At 40.5% G+C, this 23887-nt stretch overlaps 1 protein-coding gene and 1 long non-coding RNA gene across 2 annotated transcripts; one reads left to right on the forward strand and one right to left on the reverse strand.

Annotated features, from left to right (window-relative positions):
- Window positions 1-1165: 1165 nt before the first annotated feature.
- Window positions 1166-16713, reverse strand: SYCE2 (synaptonemal complex central element protein 2). Its single transcript, XM_078386626.1, has 4 exons — window positions 16581-16713; window positions 13393-13514; window positions 11737-11941; window positions 1166-4935 (listed from the first exon to the last, which is right to left on the reverse strand). The coding sequence occupies exons 1-4, from the start codon at window positions 16584-16586 to the stop codon at window positions 4741-4743; spliced, it is 528 nt and encodes a 175-aa protein (XP_078242752.1). The 5' UTR covers window positions 16587-16713; the 3' UTR covers window positions 1166-4740.
- A 2303-nt stretch (window positions 16714-19016) lies between these two features.
- On the forward strand, window positions 19017-22777 carry LOC144587132 (uncharacterized). The gene is made up of 2 exons (XR_013542324.1): window positions 19017-19162; window positions 19739-22777. It is a non-coding gene; the product is annotated as an uncharacterized LOC144587132 (long non-coding RNA).
- The last annotated feature ends 1110 nt before the right edge of the window (window positions 22778-23887 follow it).

Genomic DNA, 23887 nt, shown 5'->3' on the forward strand with positions numbered 1-23887 from the left:
ATCGACAAAGCAAAGGGTTTTGCTTTAAAAAAAATCTCCAGCTTTAAATTTTCTCAAGCACATTCAGGAACTCAGCTTTTTTTCAGTAAATTTGAACCTTCATCTTGAGCTCCTGTGGCTTCCCCTGTGATTTATCTTTTAGGATAACATGCTGAAATGCGTGTGACTCTTATATCTGTGTTTATCCTACATGTGGCTTTAAAACATTAACCTGAGTGGGACTTGTTTTTCTGTAAGCAACTTCTTTACATCTTAAAGGTAAAGGTTCCCCTTGACAATTTGTCCAGTCGTGTCCGACTCCAGGCGGCGGTGCTCATCTCTGTTTCCAATCCTTAGAGCTAGCGTTTGTCCGCAGACAATCCTCCGTGGTCATGTGGCCAGCGTGACTAGACACGGAACACCGTTACCTTCCCACTGAGGTGGTGCCTATTTATCTAATCGCATTTTTGCATTTTGCATGCTTTCGAACCGCTAGGTTGGCGGGAGCTGGGACAAGCGATGGGCCCTCACTCCATCGTGTGGATTCAATCTTACGACTGCAGGTCTTCCGACCTTGCAGCACAGAGGCTTCAGCGGTTTCTGTGCTGCAAGGTCAGAAGACCAAGCAGTCGTAAGATCGAATCCACGTGATGGGAGTGAGCCTCCGTCGCTTGTCCCAACTCCCGCCAACCTAGCGGTTCGAAAGCATTTACATCTAAGGTACCATTAAAATAACCAAATTATATGGCCAGCCTCAGGCACAAGGATGTAGATAAGTCACTTTGCCAGTATTTCAGAAACCACTGTCATGATACATATGAAAGAACACTTTAATCAAAACAGTATAGTCCAGTTTTTGGCTCTTATATTTTTTCCCACCTGTAGCTTGAGAATTCTAGAAGTGGTGAGAGGGGAGGTGATAGTAGCCCCGCCAAAATGCATACATGTGGTTTAAGGTAATTCCACAATTGAGGCAGCTTCTACATCAGATAAAAATAAAACAATGATTCCCCACCACATTTGATATAGAGCTACTTAATCCTGCAGTATCCAGCATAAGAAAATGTAAAGTAATGCACATTGGGGCAAAAAATCCAAACTTTAGTTATCAGCTGTCCATGACAGATTAGGAAGGAATTTTTGGTGTGCTGGTGGACAGTTCGATAAAAGTGTCAGCCCAGTGTGCGGTGGCAGTGAAGGCCAATTCTATGCTAGGTATCATTAAAAAGAGGGTTGAAAATAAAACAGCCAACATTATAATGCCATTGTACGCAACACTGCTAAAGCTACATCTGGAGTATTGCATACAGTTCTGGTTGCCACACCTAAAAAAAAAACCATAGTGGAACTGGAAAAGGTGCAGAAAAGCACGACTGAAATGATAACTGGGCTGGGGCACCTCCCTTATTAGGAAAGCCTACAGCATCTGGGGCTCTTTAGCGAAAAGGCACCTGAGGGGGACATGATTGAGACATAAAATTATGCAGGGGATGGATAAAGTGAATAGACAGCTCTTTTCCCTCTCACGCAATTCCAAAACCAGGGGACATCCACTCAAATTGGGTGTTGAGAGAGTGAGAACTGACAAAAGAAAATATTTCTTTACCCAGTGTGTTTTTTGTCTGTGGATCTCCTTGCCATGGGATGTGGTGACAGGATCTGGCCTAGATGCCTTTAAAAGGGGATTGGATGGATTTCCGGAGGAAACATCCATTGCAGGTTACAAGCCATGATGGGGATGTATAATCTCCAGGTTTAAAAGGAATGTACCTCAGAATGCCAGATGCATGGGAGTGGTCTCAGGAGATGGGTATCTAGTCATCTTGTGTGGTCCCAGAGGCAGGGAGCTGGACTAGATGGGCCCTTGGCCCGATCCAGCAGGGCTCTTCTTATGTTCTTATGTTTTATAAACTGCTAATGCAATCATCATCAGCTGTTACTGCTTTATTAATTTGATTGTGTGTTTTTATTCAAGTTATTTTACTGTGAGCCATGCTTGATATTTCTATTTGAAAAGCAGCATATTTTGAAGAAAATAATGTTGTGAAGCAGGTTTCATGAGAGTCACAAAGGGTTAGTGATATTAACAATACATGGGCACAGCATGGTTTACTACACAATTCGCTACTTAGATCACCTTTGTTGAGTGACACTTTATACATAAACATGCTTTCTGTTTTACTAGCAAATATGCCTGTTGAGTCTCATACTCAGCCCAATGACTCCTACCTTATCCCCGTTTTTTTTCACACTGGCCTATTTCTCATTGTGTCCACTGTGTTATTAATTCAGCTTGTACCAGAGTTGGAAACCCGTTTTTACCCTTTATCCCCACCCCAGATTCATTTCACTGAATGAACATATGCTGTATGCAAATAAGAGTTTCAGGAAGTTTGGAGATCTTTTGGGGTATTAACTAGAATCTCTCAAAGGTAACCTGATCTTTTATTTGAGTACGGAAATTGGTACATGGTAGATAACAGCATTTTGGTTTGTACGACAAGTACAACTAGCAAGACCTCCCAGCCCACATAACCTATTCAAATACAATCTTGGATCATTTTGAGGTAAGAGGATCACAGTTCCAAGAATCCATGGAAGTTACTGTATTTGTTTAGATGTCAACTTCCAGCCTTTCTGGAGAAAACTGAACGACTCCAGTTGTTTCAGCTGGGAAATCAGAATCTATGCAAAGGATTCATGTTCCTGTGTTCATTTTCGGTAGGTAAGAGCCAGAATCTCAAATCCCACCAGGGCCATTTGAACTGTGAACTACCCATTTATTTAGGTTGGGGCATCAAGTAGCATTCACACAGAATTTTGTTTTCTCGCTCTTAACGATTTGCACATTTGCCTGTTGTGGTAGAGGGCAACAACTCGGAATCCCCCTACTACCATGGCCAGCTGAGATGCAGCACAAGTTTTGGGACTTCATAATCTGTGAAACATTTCTGGATGTTACATCTGACTAAGTCACTCACAGGAACACAATTCCCATACTGTAATCCACTGGTTCTTAACTTTTGTTATTCAGATGTTTTTGGACTGCAACTCCCAGAAGCCTTTACCATCAGCTCTGCTGGCTGAGGTTTCTGGGAGTTGCAGTTCAAAACACCTGAGTAACAAAGGTTAAGAACCACTGCTGGAATCCCTTTGCCCACACAGCTAGTTATTTAAATTGGGGCCTTGGTAATCCCATTACAGAGATCTTACTGGACAAAAAACCCATGAACTTTTTGCTGAATTTATAAGATTAATAGCAGCTGCTGTTACACACAGTTGTGCAAAATTTCTATACTCCATCCAATTTAGTGTAATTCAAGTATGATCATCTTATTTACAGGCCAATGCAAAATGCATAATTTAAATAAGCTATTAATTGCTACATATGTGGACTCAGTCCTTTTGGACAGGCCCATGTTTACTGTTCAAATCACTGAGGAAGTTCTCCATCAGCAGTGGTTCTGTATAATAGTAACGCAATCTTCAACACCAGAAATAAATAATAATTAAATAAATATGAAAGTGCAATTAGGAAATCAATTTTTAGTGCAATAGTTGGAATCCATTCTTCAACTAAAATGAAGATCCTAAAATTCTGCTTAATATTCCTGTTTAATATCCTATGGATGTTCTCTGTATACATTAATATTTAACCAGAAATTATGTTGCTAAAAGCTAATGCCAATGATGTCTTCAGCCATGACAGTTTTTTAAATAAAAATTTCCAACTTCTCCCCTAAAGGTCCCAAGGTCCCTCTGGAATCCCTTTCATCATCAGCAAGCCTGGCAGGGCAGGAATTGGGCAGAACACAAACAACTACAACCTGATGAGAAACTACACAGTACCCTAATCATACCACCTTTGAACAGTCATCCTTCCACAGTCACACACTCAATCATAATGGGGTTTAAAACAACACTTCACCAAAGCTTAGCAAACTAAACTAAGCAAGAGAAAAGAATACTGAAGAACACAAAATGCTGTCTAACTAGGGACACAATTCTCTTGAAAGAGCAACAGGAAGGGAACAGGTACTACACAGAAACCTCAGTCAGTGCCTACCCTAGCACTCTGGCTGAGGGAGTGTCTTAGGCTTTATTGAGAATAAAGTTGTCTTCTGTTGTGCCTGCAGCTTAGTCTACTGTATTACGTTTAAGTTCTCCTTTCCTCAGTTCAAATCACTGATTTCTTCTGAATCTTACAAATAGTATACAGAGGATCCACTATGGTTTTGCTCCACCCTAAAGGTAAACAGTGCTTTCTTGCTCCCAAATTACACAAATGCTCCTGATTTGGTCCATCTTTTCTCATTTGTCCAAAGACAGTTCACATGCCTAGTTGATATAATTATGTACAGAATTTAATACTGTTTTAATATTTGGTATATAACAGCTTTATATATGACAGCTTGCATCTGAAAATTTACAATTTGTGATATTTCATATTTGGTACCTATCAAGATCAATGAAGTCAACAATGTTTTTTTTTTAATTTTGAAGTAACACTTCACATTTTCAAAGTAAAAAATCTGAAACAATACTCAGCATTAGAAATATTTACCAAATTTCAATCAGTCCTCAATATTAATTTCCACTCTGAATAAGTACAAGCATGGTGGATTAATTGTTACTGAGTATCTTGTATATCTTATAAAACCTAAACATTGTGTCTTCTGTTCTTAGCATATAGATTCAGGTTTCGGTTTTTTGTATTTGTATTTGCTTTTTCTTTTCCTCTTCCTTTTCCTCTGCATGTAATCATAGTTCGGACTGACCACACAGATCTTTATATAACTTCTCCACAGTGTGACAGACTTGCTTGAGCTCAGTTTCAATCTGTCTGATCCTCTCCATGATATCAGAAAGCTCTTGGAGCTTATCCTGAATGATCTTGCTATTATGGTCATAAACATGAAAAACCTTTTCTTCCAACTTGTCTGCCAAGCTTGAAACCTGTTGGGGAGAAACAGAAATAAGCTGTGTACTAGAAACTTATGAGGACTCCATATGGCCCTTCCAAGAAATTCCTGGCTTGTTTTGCTGATAATTTTCTCCTACAAAAAGTGGAAGAAAAAAATTAGAGGTGTAGCTATTCTTGACTTGATTCTTAGCAAGAGATGACTTGATTAAAGAAGTGGCAGTAAGAACTCTGTGTGAAAGTGACCATGTTTTACTTGAGATATTGAATTCAAAGGAAACAAAAGCAGAGTGGAACTGCACAAGTATGCTGGATTTTAGGAAAACCAGTTTTAATAAACTCAGAACAATAAGTTCCCATGGCAGGAGAATTTTTTAATTTTTATTTTCCTTATAAAGGGTAAGGGGAAGCTGGGACAGGGGTACCCTCGGAGGGGGTGGATTTGAACAGATACATTACAAATCAATATTTTTCATAGCAATTCTATACATTCTCTTCTAGTAATAGTTCCACATATAAAGAAATATAAACAGTAAGCGAGAGGGAAAAATCAAATTCAGACAGATATGTTATTCTAATTATTGATTATGTAGCTGACAGTCTTTATCCATCATTTATTCTGTCTCTTCTGAAGCCATACAGATAACTATGTATCAGTCCACTATTCTATTTACCTGGTAAAGGTAAAGGTAAAGGTTCCCCTTGACATTTAGTCCAGTTATGTCCAACTCTAGGGCACGGTGCTCATCCCCGTTTCCAAGTCACAGAGCCAGCCTTTGTCCAAAGACAGTTTTCCATGGTCACATGGCCTTGTAACCAAATTTTCCCATTGTCTTTTTTTGGCATCTAGCCAATCTGGTAGCACATCCATTTCTGCGGTTTCAAGGATTTTATCTATCACTTCATCTATCTGCGATGTTCTAGGTTCTTTCCAGTATTTCACAAAAACTATTCTTGCTGTTGTTATAATATGAATAGTTAAATGTGATTTTTCAGAGTCTAGTATATCTGGGAAGATATTTAATAGGAATATTTCTGGTACCATTGGTGTTGAAGTTTCTAATATCTCTTGTAGCATCAGATTCACCTTACTCCAGTATCTTTGGGCATCTTTGCACATCCACCACATGTGATAAAATGTTCCTTCTTTCTGTTTACATTTCCAACATATATTTGAAATCTGGGTGCTTATTTTAGCCAGTGTTGCGGGGGGTCACGTACCATCTGTAGAACATTTTGTATATATTCTCTTTAAATACAACAGATTTAGTTAATTTTATATAGTATTTGTTTTCCAAATTCGTTCCCATTGATCCAGTTCAATATTATGTCCTACATTCTGTGCCCACTTAATCATACATGCCTTTTTTACCACTTCATCTTGTGTTTCAAAATCTAACATAAAATTATATAATAACTTAATACATTTTCCCTCTGATTCCAGAAGAATTCTGTCAAAAGGGGTATTTTCTAAGTAAAAGCCCTATTGATTATCTTTAGCAAACTTTGATAATAATTGTGATCGCACCCACCAATCCATTTCAATGCCTTGATCTACTAACTCTTGTTGAGTTTTGATAGAACCATCAAGATTTAAAACCTCACTATATCTTATCATTTTCTTGTTTTCTCTCAGATATGGTAGAGCAAATGCTTCAACTGGCATCACCCAGTGTGGTATTTTGATATACATTTGGTTTTTCACTTTATTCCACATTGACAGAAGTGCCTTCCTTAATATATGGTTGTTAAATTGTTTAAAATCCCCAGTCCTGTTAAGAATGCCGGCCCTATTTCAAATCATATCCTTCTAATTTCAAGAGCCTCGTATTTTTCAATGTTATCCACTCCTTAATCCATACCAATGCAGATGCCATGTAGTACAGAAGCCAATTCGGGAGCCCCATTCCTCCTCTTATTTTTAGGTCTTTTAAATGCTTGATTTTAATTCTGGGGTTTTCCCCCTGCCAGATGAATTTGGAAATGCATTTTTCAAGCTCCTTGAATATTGCTTGTTTTAAAATAATCAGGACTGTTTGAAAAAGGAATATGAGTTTTGGTAGAATATCCATTTTGATTGTCACCCATCGTTTGTTTGTTTGTTTGTTTATTGTATTTATACTCCGCCTATCTGGTCAAATGACCATTCTAGGCCTCTAGACAATTGTTGACAATTATAAATCTGTCCAGCTAGAAAGGTCTTTCTTAATTTCCTCTATCAGTTTCAAATAATTATCTTTCAGGAGACTACTTATTTTTTTATAAAAAATATGCACAAATATTTTACTTTCCTTCCTTCCTGGAAGTTTGTAATTTGTAATAGTTCATCGATCTCCTGTTTTTGAATGTTTTTAGTCATAATTTTTGTTTTCTTGTGGTTTATTTTTAACTCTGCCATTTCACCACATTCTTTTAATTCCACCATTAGAGCTTCTATTGATTTCTTAGGGTTTTCAACTACTATAAGGAAATCTCTACAAAGGCCTGAACCTTGAATATTTCCCCTAATATTTTGAGACCTTTAATTTTATCTGATATTTGCATCTGCTGCATTAGTACTTCAATTACCATATTAAAAAGTAATGGTGATAATGGGCAACCTTGTCGTGTTCCTTTCTGTATTTCTATTTCTTGTGTACATTCTCCGTTGATTCTTATCTTTGCTGTCCATTTGGAATAGATAATTTTTATTATTTCAGTGAAATTCTGTCCTGGCCCCATTTCTTCTAATTGTGATATCATGATGTTCCCATTTACATTATCAAATGCTTTCTCTGCATCAATGAATAGAATTGCCATCTGTTTAGCTGGGTGTGCTTCATAATAATCCAAAAAGTTAATGAGGTTCCTTACATTGGATCTTAAATACCTCTTTGGGAGGAATCCTGCTTGATCTTGATGGATAACTTCTACCAATACTCTCCTTAATCTTGTTGCTAATCTTGTTGCAAATATCTTATAGTCTACTTTCAAGAGAGATATTGGTCTGTAGATATTTCCTCTGCTTCTGTGTCTTCTTTATGTATAATCGTAATGACAGCTTCCTTCCATGTTTTGGGTATTTCCCCCTCTTTATTTATTTCATTTATCATTTTTTAAAAAGGGGTAGCCAATACATCTTCAAATTTTTTGTAGTATTCTGCAGGTATCCCATCACTTCCTGGTGATTTCATCAGGTTCTGTTTTGCAAATGCCTCTGAAACTTCATGCATTGAATATGACTGGTTCAGAATTTCCTGTTGTTGTTTTGATAGTTTAATGTGATTTTTCTGTTGGATGTATTCTTTCTGCTTCGAGGATGGCGTGCATTCTTCTGTATATAACTTTGTATAGAATTATTCCACAATTTCCCTATGTTTTCTAGGTCCCGTGACAAGTTAATATTTTTTGGTATCTGACGCTTAAGATATTTTTTTTGTCCTTTCCTTCTTTAGCTTATATGCCAGCCATCTCCCTACTTTATTGGCATTTTCAAAATACCCTGTTTACCCAAAAATAAGACCTAACCTGAAAATAAGCCCTAGTATGATTTTTCAGGATGCTCGTAATACAGCATAAGACCTACCCCCAAAATAAGCCCCAGTTAAGTGAAAGCCTGCCCTCCACCACTGTGCAACAACCAGAAGATGACATGACTGTATTTGAATAAATAAAGATTGTTGCCGTCTACGTTGGCTTGGGCATGTCGTGAGAATGACTGATGGTCGGATTCCAAAAGATTTCCTGTATGGAGAATTAGTGCAGGGAAATCGCCCCAGAGGGAGACCACAGCTGTGATACAAGGATATCTACAAGCGGGATCTGAAGGCCTTAGCAATGGACCTCAACAGATGGGAAACCTTGACGTCTAAGCATTCAGCTTGGAAGCAGGCAGTGCATCATGGCCTCTCCCAATTTGAAGAGACACTTCTACAGCAGGCCGAGGCAAAGAGGCAGTCCTGAAACCAGCAAAACCAGGGAGCTGGACAGGGGACAGACTGTATTTGTCTTCAGTGTGGAAGGGATTGTCACTCTCGAATTGGCCTTCTCAGCCACGCTAGACACTGTTCCAAGACCTCTTTACAGAGCACGTTACCATAGTCTCTCAAGACTGAAGGATGCCTACTAAGATTGTTGTACATGAAAAAAATAAAACATCCCCTGAAAATAAGCCCTTGACCATGATTGATTTCTGTTTGAATAAAAGGTATGATTTCTAGATTTTGGATACAGTGGTGCCCCGCATTACGATGTTAATTCATACCAGCGAAATCGCTGTAGAACGAAAACATCGTAAAGTGAAATTTAAAAGCCCATAGAAACACATTAAACCCCGATTAATGCGTTCCTAGGAGCTTGAAACTCACTGTCCAGTGAAGATCCTCCATAGCGCGGCCATTTTCGCTGCCCGTGCAGTGAGGAATTCGTACCAGAAAAGAACGGGGAGCCATTTTTTTAACCCGGCGGCCATTCTGAAACCACCGATCAGCTATAGGAAAATCATCATTTTGCGAGAATCGGTTCCCGAAGCAGGGAACCAATCATCGCAAAGCGAAATTCCCCCATAGGAAACATCGTTTTGCGATCGAAAAACTTCATCGTAATGCGATTTTGTCATAAAACGGAGCGCTCGTCTTGCGAGGCACCACTGTAGTTTGTTCTCCATACATACATCCACCAGCTCAAATTCATTCCATGGCAGGAGATTCTAACAGAAAAGGGAGTCCATGTGTTGGAGTTTCTTAAAAATGACACAACAACAAATAATTCCAAGAAGAAGAAAAAGTGGAAAATTAAAAAAAGGACCAATGTGGACTCACTCACAAAAAGCTTAAGAAATGTCCTGAAAATTAAAAAGGACACATATAGGAAGTGGAAGGAAGGCCAGGCCACAAGGGAGAGCACAGACAAGTAACAAAGAATTGCAGGGATGGCAAAAGCTGAGAACAAGCTGAAGATAGCAAGCGTCAGTAAAAGCAGCAACAACAAAAACACATTTTTCAGGTACGTCCATAGCAAGACATAAAGAAAAAAACAGCAGCTAAGCTACTCAGTGCACATGGAAAAATGATAACAGACAAAGAAAATGCAGAAGTGCTCAAGTCATACTTTAGCTCAGTCTTTTCCCAAAAGAAAGTCTATGACCCTCAAGGCAAAAGTGAAGCAAAAACTGGAGGACAGGATTGCAGCTTGAGATTGTGAAGGGAAAGACCAGAAGCTCCGGGTCTTTCTAGTAGAGCCGACTCTCTTCAAAACATCTAAGATGACCCAGACTAGCCCTCCTTCCACCCCTGGTCTTCAGAAAGATCAAGGGACCGACGCTTGTGAGTCGGAAGAAGAACAACAGGGAGGAAAGGTGTCTTGTACAGTGGATACCAGCGACCTGGAAGAAGCCCTCAAAGGATTAATGTCAACCGACCCTTATAAGGAAGATTTGGAGGGAAGAAGAGGGGTGGAGCTAGAGGGAGAAGAAGAGGGGTTAGGAGATATAATGGTAGAGAGGGATAATATCCCAGGTGGTTGGGAGATGGTCTGGATAGAAGATCCGTGGACTGGACGCTGGGAGCAGGTGCGAGTACCCAAGGAAGAGGCCGAAAGGAGGCGTAAGAGGGGTTTAATGCAGAAACCCTCTTATTGGGGGGAGACAGAGGCGAAGGCCTGGTGTAAAAAAATACGTGAAGCCAAGGAGGCCAGTGAGAGGGAAAGGGAGGCCCGTCAAGCATGGCATATAGAGCAGCCGAGGAAGATGGGCTGTTACCTGGTCCCTGGAGCAACTCGCCGCGAGAAGGAGACCCATCCTGGGGCTGGATGGGAGATGAAGAAACCCTCCCGTTATTAAGTCCACACGATCCTGAGAGAGATGACCAATTGTTGGGGAAGGTCCCTGTTGGACCTTGGGACGTTGTAACTGTTAAGACGTTTGACGAAAGTGCATGTGTGCCCTTAACGGAGCCTTTGTCCGGGCAAGAGACTAAGACTAAACCACGAGTTACTGTTGCAGTTCCGTTTAATGAGTTAAATAAAGAAAAGTGACAAGGAGAGAAAATTGCTTCCACTCCTTCTTGGGATGAACGGGAAGCCCCAAAACCCGAACCCTCACAGAGATTAATTACGAAAGTAGTCAGAGAATACTTTATTCCTTTGAACGAATTCAGATCTCAAGGGCCAGATGAAATACTGTATTGAAAGAGCCCTCAAAGCCACTGTCTATTATTTTCTTGAAATCATGGAGGATGGATGAAGTGCCAGATGACTGGAGAAGGGCTAATATTCCTATCTTCTAAAAGGAGGAACCTGGAAACTAGTCAGCCTGACATCAGTCCCAGGGAGAATTCTGGAGCAGATTATGAAGCAATCATTTTGCAAGCACCTCGAAAACAATGCAGTAATAATTAGAAGTCAACATAGATTTGTCAAGAACAAATCCTGCCAGACTAATCTTATTTTTTATTTTTGATCAGGTAACCTCCCTGATAGATGGTGGGAATGTTGTACACAATATATCTTGAATTCAGAAAAGCTGTCAGATATACTTTAATTTGAATTCCTGCACTTTGCAGCAGGTTGGCCTTGATGGCCTTTATAGGTGCTTTCTCTTATTCTATGATTCTATAATTTTGGGTCTCACTTGAGCCAAATGATGTTGACTGCTTTTGCTTCCTACTGGTCTCCATAAATAAATAGCCAAAAATGTAAGTGATTAATACTCTGGGTGAGCATGATTAATACTCAATGGGCAAACTTAACATACCAAAAGACCACTGATGAGTATCATTGTAACAATCTGAACTCTTAAAGTTCAGTAACAAGGGTGCTACACAAACCTTTGCCATTTCTTTATATTCAGATATATTTACCTTCATCAGAAGACTTTCTCTGCAATTGTTCATGAATACATGATCTTGTTTCCGATTTTCATTAATCTTATCAATAAGTTGTTGGGTTCTTTGTTCTAAATCTCCAACAGTTGAATCCAAGGATGTAAAATAACTTGATGATTTGCTGTCCAACCCTCTTCCACTTGTGTCTGAACTATGATGAGGTGTGTTGGGAGATTCTTTCCTACATTTTGAGAAACATGTAAAAATAACATTTTTATTGTCTTCAGTTTTATCTTGGTATTCAAAGAAGCATATTCAGTGGCTAGAATCCTGGTGATATTGTGCAACACAAATAAGACATCACACAAGTTATGTGTGCAGTCGTGTTAGCTAGCTGTGCTTTTGGACACACTCAAGTTTTACATACCTGGGTACATAAGTGGCCAACAAAATGAAAAAAAAATCATTTAACAAGGTGGTCTAATAAGCAGGTGTGTACAGGTATATGGCAGCATAAAAAATTTGCCACAAAAATAATTTTAATAATAATAATAATAATAAGAAAAACCTGAACATGGAGTTTAAGCAGCAAAATGTCTGAATGCTAGCTAAACATAACTGAACATAACATAAATAACATTAGAAAATTAAAAGCAAGATTGATGGACTGCAAGCAATTCCTAGTAATATTAATATTACTAGTGATTGCTTGGGGCTCAAGCAATCTTGCATGCAGCTCAAGAGGCTGGAAGCGATCCTTGCACAGGTGACGTGATGAAGCAGGATACTGTAGAAGACAGTCGTAGAGGAAGGCCGCAGGGGAATGGAGGACAGGTGAGTTTCATTTTATTTTTAAGTAAAGTTGGTTCAGCCTCTGAACACAGTTCAGATTTTTCATGTGCCCCCCTATAGAAATTAATTGCCCACCCCGGACGTAGAACAACCCATCCTTCCCCCTTAAGAGTTGTCCCTTACCTTTCTGACTCTTGCATAGGGAATGCATTCTATTTAGCACAACTGAGAGCCCTGCAGGCTAGGGGACAGGCAGAGAAGAGCAATCCAGGAGGCTGAGATTGGCCTTGTTACGTCATGGTGGCTGTGCAGCAACCTCTGCCATCGCAGCTCCAGAGACTACATTGGTGGCAGCCTGCAAGCTTCTCAGACCGTGCTGCCAGCAGTTTCCCACCTCAGCTGATCACCTGTCCTTGCCTGCTATTGCTGCTGTCTCCTCCTTATTCGTGAGTAAGACAGGTAAACTTTGCTTTGAATGGCTCTGTAGTATGGGAGAAGAGTGTAACTGACAGCTGATAGGGCCGTTGGCTGTGGGGACGGGAGTGTGCCAAATGGCACACTTCTCCTCCCCTGCGCTTTAATCCACCCCACACCCACAATCACTGATACTACCCCTCCCCATATGTAAATGTAGGTGGCCTTAATAATGTTTCAGTATAACAGAAATAAACACAAAATCTCTTTTTTCAGGGATACATAGGAGACACAGGAATGAGGGAACATATATTTTTCATTCCAGCAAGTCTTACTGCTGACAAGGCAGTCTTAAATGAAAGTTGCTTTCACCACTGACAGAAATATTCAGCTCCCACAACTTTGTTAAATAGATGGAATTCATTAATTAAAAAATACTTCTATTTTTTTTAAAAGCCACTTTAAAAAAACAAAACCCAATCTTACCTTGATGGATTACTATGTAATTCATTTATTTCGAAATCAGTGAAGAATGGACTATCTGGTTTATTTTTTTCAGCCCGTTCCAAGACTTCTTGAAGCTGAAATTCTTGATTAGACACAGTAGCCTTAATGACGGAAGACAAAGAATAATCAGACTTCACTGCAACCTGATCCTCTCTTGTTACTCCTCTGAATTTGTGAATTGATACTGTGCTTCTGAATTTGACAAGGGGAACTATACCGGGAGAGGACCCCTTCCCCATATACAGAGTCACCAGTCAAAATTCTTGAAACCTATAAAAAGGCCCCAAATTTGTCACATTCTAGGATCATGAGGAAAAACAGAACCCAAAGGAGAAATTTGTCAGTGAAGGGGAAGTATTACACAGATAGTGGTGAACCCCATTTTAAATGGATGCTACCGAATGTGTTGGCCCTGTAAGGTAAAGGTAAAGGTTCCCCTTGACAATTTTTTGTCCAGTCGTGTTCGACTCTAGGGGGTGGTGCTCATCCCCGTTTCCAAGCCATAGAGCCAGCGTTTGTCCGAAGACAATCTTCCGTGGTCACATGGCCAGTGTGACTTAGACACGGAACGCTGTTACCTTCCCACCAAGGTGGTCCCTATTTATCTACTCGCATTTGCATGCTTTCGAACCGCTAGGTTGGCAGGAGCTGGGACAAGTGACGGGTGCTCACTCCGTCACGTGGATTCGATCTTACGACTGCTTGGTCTTCTGACCCTGCAGCACAGGCTTCTGCGGTTTAGCCCACATCCCTTTTTACTGGCCCTGTAGTTTGCCCTAAAAGTGAGCTGGCTGAATAACTCAGTGCATTAGAGAGAGGTTGGAGAAAAAATACCAGTCTGTGTTGCCTTGGGCAAGCTGCCCAGTCCCAGGATGGTCCCAAAAGAAAGGACTGGTAAACCACTTCTGAATATTCTATACCTTTAAACATTTGCAGTATGTATTTATTTATTTTATGCATGTCCTGCCTTTCTTCCAATAAAGGAATAGAAGGCAGAGCACAATTTTTTTAAAAAAAGTGTATAAAATTACTGTATATTAAATCGAGAAATTGTCATTAACATAGGATTAAACAAAAAGAATGTTGAAAACACCATTAGTTCAAAGTTTAAACAAATTGAAAATAATAGATTTTTTAAGCACTGATAAAAATGTGCTGCATCGCCATCTAAAAACTATAATCCAGCAAAGTTTAGAGGTTGAAAGTCAACAAGGAAGGTTTTCATTTGCTGGTAGAAGGACTGTAAGGAGGGTACTAGAAAACTCTGGAAAAGGCACACAATTATTATTATTAAATAGGCAGCAATTTAGGGCATGGTAGAAAACCTGAAAACCTGAATATGACTCTAGATATCAGGTTCACCTTGGGCTGCAAGCTGGTTTAGACTTAACTCATGGAGTTTTAATGTATACAGCTTTAATTTCTTTATAATTTGTTCTTTGTCCATGGTAGATAGTGCCTCACAGGGGTGCACAGACTCTCTGTATATAGCCCTACCAAAAAGTCAATGGGCTGCCCTCCATATCCCCAGTTCACCATCATAATGTAACCAATTAAATATCCCACAATGAAATGTGGTATTTTATTTTCCTTAACAGAGTCTCACCTTACCCAAATTTGTTGAGGACTGAAAATATTGTAATTCTTGACTAAATTCTAGTTTGTTCTATGTTGATATGTAAAATGTCTAGAAATGTTGAACCCATGAACAAAGGAGGAAATTTGGAAAGAATGTTGTATGTACAATGACTTAATTTATCCTTAAACCTAGAGTTATATTGCTGGTTAAACAACATACAATTCTCCATTCATAATTCAGTTAGCATATAAACTTATGCTATTTTATAAATTTTTTAAAATATTAATTTTGTAGAAGCAAAATTATGTATATACAGTATCTGATACTAAAGAGAGCTGCAAAGCCCTGCTCTCTACATTACATAATCATCTGTTTCTGTAAATTTTACCATCTAAGAAATTGGGGGGGGGGGGGGGAGACACGAAAAAAGCAACTACAGTGCTCAGTAATAAAATAAATCTGGATAGGAACTGTCTCACAGGGACTATCTCCTCCATCCTAAAACAAACATTCATCAGAAAAAAACAAGCAGGCCCTCTTTTCATCTCCTTTCATGAAGAGCCCAGCAACCAGTGTAACAGAAACACATCTTGGGTTTGAGTCTTGTATGTCTACAGTATGTGTGGAAATTACAGTTTGCTAATTCTATAGGATTCCCATACATACAAACGATATAGTGTACACATGCAATATACAATCCAGTTGTCCAGACTGCCTGACAAAGATTTTTATCCCCCCCCTGCCCTGTTTTTCCTAATATTTCTATTTTTTTTTCATTGCAATAAGTAGATTTTTGTTATGTGAGGAAACAACAACAGTGGTTATTTTTCATTAATTTCTTCATCTTTCCCCCTGCTTTCACATATTAATTCTGCTGACAGTCATAGACTTAGGTTTCCAGTCACACTTTGATTTATCCTGGTTAAATAAAGCAGTATGTTCATAAACTTGAATGAGAAGGAGAAGAAAATTAAAAACTATTTGTAAAACAATTGACAATTTCTAAAAATTTAAATCACATTATGGTTTGCATATTTTCAAGCAAAATAATAAAAATAACATATATATATATTTAAAATCACAACCTGAGGGGAAATATGAAACCAAAACATCTAAACTGGAGAGTGGCTTTTGTTCTCCTTTTCAACCATGAAGTTGTGCAACCTCAAGCAAACCTATCATTAGGGAACAACATGATTTGATGTGCTCTTTGTAAAGGACAACACAACTTCCTGAGAGGAAAGCTTTAAGGTTCTGTTACTTCTGACCATCTTTTCCTTTTTAAAACTTTACAGTCAGGTTTAGGACAGGGGATGAAGAAGAAATTAAGCCAATGTATTCCAGGGTGGGGCAGAGAATTAGGTCCATTTTTGCTGTATGAGCAATAATATATGTTGATTAAAAATAAACAATGATTATCACTGAGGATTGCAGAAAACTGGGCATACACTTCACCAGAGGGATTACACATCATAAAATGTAAACATTTTAAAAGAGGTCACCTGCCCCAAAGGAGTGTGCAGTGGAGAAGGGGGCTGGAGACGCCATGGTGTTTGCTCACAACTATGAAGGAAGATTCACACTTTACCTCCATCCTCTCAGTGCTCTAGTCGAAAAGAATTGGATCGTGAGGAGAAATTTCCCCCCTCCCGCAATCACTGTCAATTTGTCTTCACAGACAATTAGCAGCAGGCTTTCTCTTCCAATCCCGCAAATATGGCAGGGAAGGAGGTGGAGCCTGTTTAGAAACTTTCTAGGCCTCAAGTGAAAGAAGGAAGGAAGGAAGGAATGTAATGCAGTAATGCAATGTAACTGCTATATAGGAGTGGATTACTGAGATATTGCTAGGCCTGAAGAGAAGTTTGATGGGAGTTGCAGTCCAATAATATCCCTTCAGGGCAAGGATAGGTCTAAAGGCTGCCTCAAGTCAAGTCCTTTATACAAAGGAAAGGCTTTGATTTTTTCTCCGCTCAGGGACAATAGGCTTACAGGATCAGTACCAAATGTGTATCTGTGGTACTGCCATGTTAAAATCAGAATTAGGATCCTTAACTGATGTCCTGACATGCCTCAACAAGGTTGTGTGTGAGGCATTTTGAGCATTTGAAAGGCTGTTATTTTTTTTAAAAAAAATTAAGCATTGTGGTGTTATTCATTTATTTATTTATTTATTTCATTTTTATACTGTCTATCGGGCCGAAGGCCACTCTGGGCGGTTTACAACATGTATACAACAGGCTTAAAATACAATTCAACAAAGGAGAAAATAGAAATAATAAAATGCAAAGAAACAATGCCATCAAAATCGAAAAATACATTTACTTAAAATATTCAGAACATTTAAAACATTTTAAATGGTGGGCTGGATCAAGTAAGCTAACTAAGCTCCGCTGAGTCCACAGATACAACATTTTGGAACATTTCCCTAAATAACCAGGTATTCAATGACTTTTTAAAATCCGGAACTTGACTCTTTGGTGATGGGCAGTGGCCTCAATGAGTTTCCTTAAATTACAGAAAGATGTTTGCATTTTGCACACTTCAAACATTTGGTTATGGGGAGATTTTGCAGGAAAGCTGAGCTATTGAGCAATATGGTGGTAATCCCATTGATCATGGTGTCCTTCTGGATAGGCTGGCTGGGTTGGGAGTTGGGGGCACTGCTTTATGGTGATTTCGCTCCTTCCTAGCCGACCGTGTCCAGAGGGTGGTGCTGGGGGACAGTTGCTCTGTCTCATGGCATTTATGTCATGGGGTTCTTCAGGGGTCGATACTGTCTCCCATGTTGTTTTACATCTACATGGAACCGCTGGGAGAGGTCATCAGGAGGTTTGGGCTGAGAAGTCAGCAATATGTTGACGACACTCAGCTCTACCTCTTGTTTTCCACCAATCCAGGTGAGGCGGTTTCTGTGCTGAACTCGTGTCTGGACCTGATAATGGACTGGATGAGGGTTAATAAATTGAAACTCAATCCGGACAAGACAGAAGTGCGGTTAGTGGGTACTTCGCCGGAGAGGCTGGAGGGCCATTTCCCTGCCCTGAAAGGGGTTACACTCCCCCTAAGGCAGTGATGATTAAATCTTTTAGAGCCCGAGTGCCCAAACTGCAACACAAAATCAACTTACTTATTTCAAAGTGCCAATACTGCAATTAAAACCCGAATGCTGAGGTTTTAGTTTAGAAAAAAACAACTGCTCCTGCACTGCAAGGGTTAAATGATTGGGTTTTTTTTTTTCCTGTGGGCGCTATTAACAAATAAATACTTACTGGTCCTTGAATCCTCCATTGGGCTAGACCGGTTATGGTTGCCAGTCGGAACCCCATATCTGCAGGGGATTGGTTACAAGCACCCCACGGATGCTGAAAACTGTGGATAACAATGAACACTATAATAATAACTAGCATGGTAAAAGAACAAAATCCAAGAATATGTATTTTCACCTATATCACCAGAACTGGCCAACCAGGGGAGCCAGAGATCATGCTATGTATTCTTAAACAATAACAATACCTAGTATGGTCTTAGGCTCCCTGTAGTGGCCAGTTTCGGTAAATACATTGTGAAAATACCTATTTCTAGTTTTTTCTTTTTCTTTTAGTGGTTTTCAAAATTTCAGACTATCTTTTTCAGTAAATACATTGTGAAAATACCTATTTCTAGTTTTTTCTTTTTCTTTTAGTGGTTTTCAAAATTTCAGACTATCTTTTTCATGGCAAGGGCAAGAAAAAATGTCCAAAAAGAGCAAAAAAACAACAACAAAAAAGCCCCAAAGGGTCAAAGGCTGCATTGTGTGACTGTGCCCATCCTTATTTATTTATTACTTTCATTTTTCCCCCTAGCTCAGGCCTTAGGAAAGTTCCTTTTGGTGCAAATGCTGGAAGATAACTTTTTGGAGCACCAGCCTAGAATCCTGTCAGAAGGCAATATGCAGAGAGAGGGACTGTTGACATCATCTTCAGGACTCAGCCAATCCTGAGGGTGGTGCTGCTGCCTTGGGAACCCAACCCCACTCTCCTGGGTCTTTGTGACCTCACAGAGCCCCACCTTGCTGGGCATGGCAGGAGACCAGAAGGGAGGCCAGTGGGCAAAGGGCAGTCCGGCAGAGAGAGTGGCAGTGGCTGCAGGGGAGCCAGCCCTTCTCCCCAAGAAGTTCTCTCACAAAAGCAGGTGAACTTGCTAAGTGGGTTTGTGAGTTAACAGCTCGAGACTGGTGATCTGTGTCTTGAAGCTGGATGATGGACCGGGGGGGGGGGGAAGTTGGTGGACGTTGGCAGACAGAAGCTGGTGGAATCTCCTTGTGGAAGCTGGCTGAGGCTGCAAGGCGGAGGCCAGCAAAGGTTGGTGGATGAAGCCGGGGGACGTTAGCCTCCTGAAACCAGCTGGTGGAAGCTTGGTGGATTTCGGTGGATGGAAGCCCAGGCATGTGTGTGAATGGCTGGTGGAGTGAAGGTGTGTGTGTGTCGGGGGTGTGTGTGGCGGCTGGTATGTGTTTGTGAATGGGCTGGCTGGTGTTCCATGGGGATGTCGCCGGTGCGTGAATGTGACCCAAGTATTTGGGAGCTAGAGTGGAAGAGATGAACGGGTGGATATTCCTGGTGGAAGCCAGTAGATGTTGGCAGGCAGAACTTCGGGATGAAGTTGCCAGAACATTGGTTGGTGGATACACCTGGGTTGAAGCCAGTTGACCGCAGTGGATGAGCTCACCCCTTAGTTATTTTTTCTCTCTCTTTCTTTCTCTTGCAGGGCCCGAAGCTTCCTCTTCCCCAGGGGGATGCGAGGGACCAGAAGGCAGGCATCCTGCTGGAGCTAAACCAGGCCGTTGTCTCCGCTGAGGATACCCGTTTAGGCTCTTTTCCAAAACCAATAAAAGAATTTTTCCGGAATGGTTTTGAAATGTTGTCTTGTTTGTCAGGGGCTGTCACGGGATTATCTTCCCCATCCCCTCATTATATCTGGGGCCCAATGCCTGGGGTGGGTCTTTGTGAAGTCATGGTATGGGGCCTTGTGATGTCACAGGAATTGGGAACATAATATTTCTCCATGCATGTGTGAGGGAGTGAGCTGGGCATTGTGGGTTCCCTGTCTGAGCTCCTAAGCAAGTATATTATGTGTCATGTTGGACAGACACAGGAAGCCAGTGAGCCCTGGTGCCATTCGGAGAGGGCTGGAGTTGGGTACCCAAACACTATGGCCACCCTGTAACAATAAACAAGACTCGCTCCTTCCCTTCCACCACTGCTCCTCACATTCAGGGGAGCCTGACCATTTCCTGGCATAGCAGCTCATTCTCTGAGACCTGGCAAGCCTCATCTTCATCATCAACACCATAAGCACTCCATGGACAGCTCCTTGCATAGTACAAGTGGGGAGAAAAATGCCATTTCAAAGAAGCTTCCAGTCCAACCTCTCACGCCAGTGCCACAACTGAGGAAATGGAGATAGGCAATGATTTGTGGTCAATGAGTGGTCAACCAGACCAGATGGGCGGGATATAAATCTAATAAATAAATAAAATAAAGATTTGGAGATGAGCATACATTAAAATTAATGTGGATCCATGGCATGGATAGATGGCAAAAATACATTGGTACTGCTAAATCTGCTGCTTGAGGGCATTGACTGCTTCTGAGAGCCTAAGGGACAGGGTCCACAGCCTGGGGGTGTTCCTGGACCCCAGTCTAACTCTGGAAGTCCAAGTGGACTCGATGGCCAGGGGCACCTTCCTTCAGCTGTGGAAATTGTACCAGCTACAGCCCTACCTGGACAAGCGGAATCTCATGACAGTTACACACGCACTGGTAACATCTCGTGTAGATTATTGCAATGCACTTTACGTGGGGCTGCCTTTGAAGATGGTCCGGTGACTGAAACTGGTCCAGAATTGAGCTGTGCGGCTGGTGAGTGGTGGGGCTGCTAGGGGATACATCAAGCCGATTCTGTTTACATTACATTGGCTACCAGTTGCTGCCCGGCCCCAATTCAAAGTGCTTGTTTTGACATATAAAGCCCTAAATGGCTTGGGCCCTGGATACCTGAAGGACTGCCTCCTTCCATATGAACCTACCCAGCAAGATCTAGCCAGGGGGCCCTTTTGAAAGAGCTGTCCCTTAAGGAGGTAAGAGGGATGGCTTGTACACAAAGGGCCTTTTCAGCAGCTGCTCCCAGACTATGGAATGCCCTCCCAACTGAGATTTGTCTGGTGCCGACACTGATGACATTTCAGTGCCAGGTCTAAACCTTCCTGTTCCAGAAGGCTTTTAATTGAAATAATATAACTGTGGGTCCTGATGGCAATTTTTAGAATATCTATTTTAATTGTTGTAGTATTTTAATTGTTGTAAGCCATCCAGAGACCTTTGGGTAGTGTGGGCGGCAGATAAGTTAAATAAATAAATAAATAAATAAATAAATAAATAAATAAATAAATAAATAAATGAATGAATGAATGAATGAATGAATGAATGAATGAATGAATGAATGAATGAATGAATGAATGAATGAATAATGACGAGACAAAATAATGCTAATACAGTGCTGAAACAGCTCCCATTGTGGCTTTTCTGAGCTTCCACAACTGATGCCCTCATTTTTAGTCTTGAGAAAAAAAGACTGAGAGAACGTATTATTGCACTTTTCAAATACTTGAAAGGCTGTCATACAGAAGAGGGGCATGATCTGTTCTCAATCACCCCAGAATGCAGGACACATAATAATGGGATCAAGTTACAGGGAAAATATATTCGCGAAGGCTGTTCTGGGTTTTTCGGGCTCTTTGGCCGTGTTCTGAAGGTTGTTCTTCCTAACGTTTCGCCAGCCTCTGTGGCCAGCATCTTCAGGGGACAGCAACCTGTGCTCAGGGAAAACTTTCTGTTAGAGCAGTACAGCAGTGGAACCAGTTACCTCAAGAGGTGGTGCGTGCTCCAAAACTGGAGGCATTTAAGAAAAATGTAGACCACCATCTGCCTGATAACCTTTGAGTTTTATTCGTGCATTGAGCAGGGAATGGACTCTATGGCCTTATAGGCCACTTCATTATTCCATGATTGCCTTCCTGAGATGGCTTCCTAGTGGCAAAGTCAGCTCTACCTTTCATAAGCATACTTCAAATTATATCCCAGCCACTTTCTCACAAGCTGAAACAAATGCTCTTTGTCTTCCCCCACTGCCCTCTGCATATGAACGCCAATACAGAACCGGTTTTGCAGGAAGATACCTATTTGCTTCCAATGTTTATTCCTATTTTCAAATCAAGATATAGGCAAGTGGTGGTGAGCAACTGAAGTGTCAAAAGTTTCTGCTAAGAGGTTTAATGCATAGATTGAAGAACTCCTTGGTTGTTTCTTGGATCATATCAAAGTGAAGGGACAATCACAGCACACCTTCAGAACATCCTTTGCTCAGTGTAAAATAAGGTGTCTGGTGCAATGATGTAAATATTGTCTGTAGCTCAGAGCTGTGTTATAACATTTCTGCTTGCTATGTATACAGTTTTCTTGTTTTCTTTGTCTACTTTTTTTAGTAAGTACATTTTATATATCCTTGAGTTTGACATCTCTGTCTTGGTTTTAACCTACAAAGCCCCAAATGGCCTCAATCCTAGCTATCTCAAAGACTATGTCTCCCATTATGAGCTGGCTCAGGTGTTAAGATCATCAGGAGAGGCCTTTCTCTACATCCCTCCATCTTCACAGATGCATTTGGTGGGGACCCAGGAGAGGACCTTCTCTGTTGATGCTCCCAGACTTTGGAACTCCCTCCCACAGGAGGCCAGTTTGCCCCCATCTTTGCTGTCCTTCCGCAAGCAGGTGAAGACCCTTCTCTTCAGGCAAGCTTTCTCTGAGTGACTAGCTGCCTGAGTGGGGTTTTTTAATGGATTGTTATGCATTACTGCTTTGACTGGGTTTTTAGTAGTATTTTTGTTTACCATTTCTCAGAGTGGTATTTGTTTGTTCCTTTTAAATATTTGTATTGTTTTTAGCTTTAATATTGTATTATAATTATGTAAACTGCCTTTTTATACTCATTGTTTTCAGCTTTAAATATTGTCTTTCAATGATGTAAGCCACCTTGGGTCCTTTTTAAAGAGAAAGATGGGGTAAAAATAAACAATATTTTTAATAATGTGTAGATGGAAGCATGCAGGTAGGTATATCAATCAGTGGCTATCTGATACAGCTAAGATGTCCATGCTGTAGCTTTACAGTGGTGTCAAGAAAATGCACCTGTTGTGTTGACTGGTCCAGGCTCATATTGGTGTTCAGATTAAAGTTCTTCAAATCCTGGTGGAATCCATGAGTCGAGATTTTTTTAAAAAATCATCGATGTACCTCAAATAGAGGAGTGGCTTTTGGGTACAACAGTTAACAAAGCATTGTTCTAGGTCAGCCATGAATATATTTGCATATTGTAGAGCCATGCAAGTACTCATGGTGGGTCTGTTGATCTAGAGGTAGGTTTTATTTTCAAAAGTGAAAACAGTTGTGCATGAGCACAAAGTTGCAGAGGCTGGTGATTATGTGGGCTTCATCCTTATTTTGAATGGTATTCCTAATAGCTTGTAGTCTGTCTCTGTGTGGAATGTTATGTCCTTCATGGAATTGTCAGGGTGCCTGTAGGTAGATTGAAGTTTCTTTAGAAAGTCAGTGGTAGGTACATAGATGCATTGGCGGCATATCGTTTGAAGATGGAATCCACATAATCAGAAACCCCAATAGTGGCCTTGATACAATCCATCTAATGGGGTTCTCTGGTTTGTTTGTATTTGGTAGCAAGTAGAAAGTAGTTGGTTGAGATTCCGCTGGTGTGTTAGTCATGTATATTTTCAGGGAAGTGATTTGCCTGGATTTGGCTGATACTGCTTACAAGATATGCCAGTGAGTGTATTTTTGTTGT

Source organism: Pogona vitticeps, chromosome 2, assembly GCF_051106095.1.
Source record: "Pogona vitticeps strain Pit_001003342236 chromosome 2, PviZW2.1, whole genome shotgun sequence".
Lineage (NCBI taxonomy): Eukaryota > Metazoa > Chordata > Lepidosauria > Squamata > Agamidae > Pogona > Pogona vitticeps.

Coding starts and splice junctions, on each gene's coding strand:
- SYCE2 (XM_078386626.1), bottom strand. Junction 11,942..13,392: donor TTACATAGTAATCCATCAAG/GTAAGATTGGGT, acceptor CTCAAAATGTAG/GAAAGAATCTCCCAACACAC. Junction 4,936..11,736: donor GAGAAAGTCTTCTGATGAAG/GTAAATATATCT, acceptor TCTCCCCAACAG/GTTTCAAGCTTGGCAGACAA.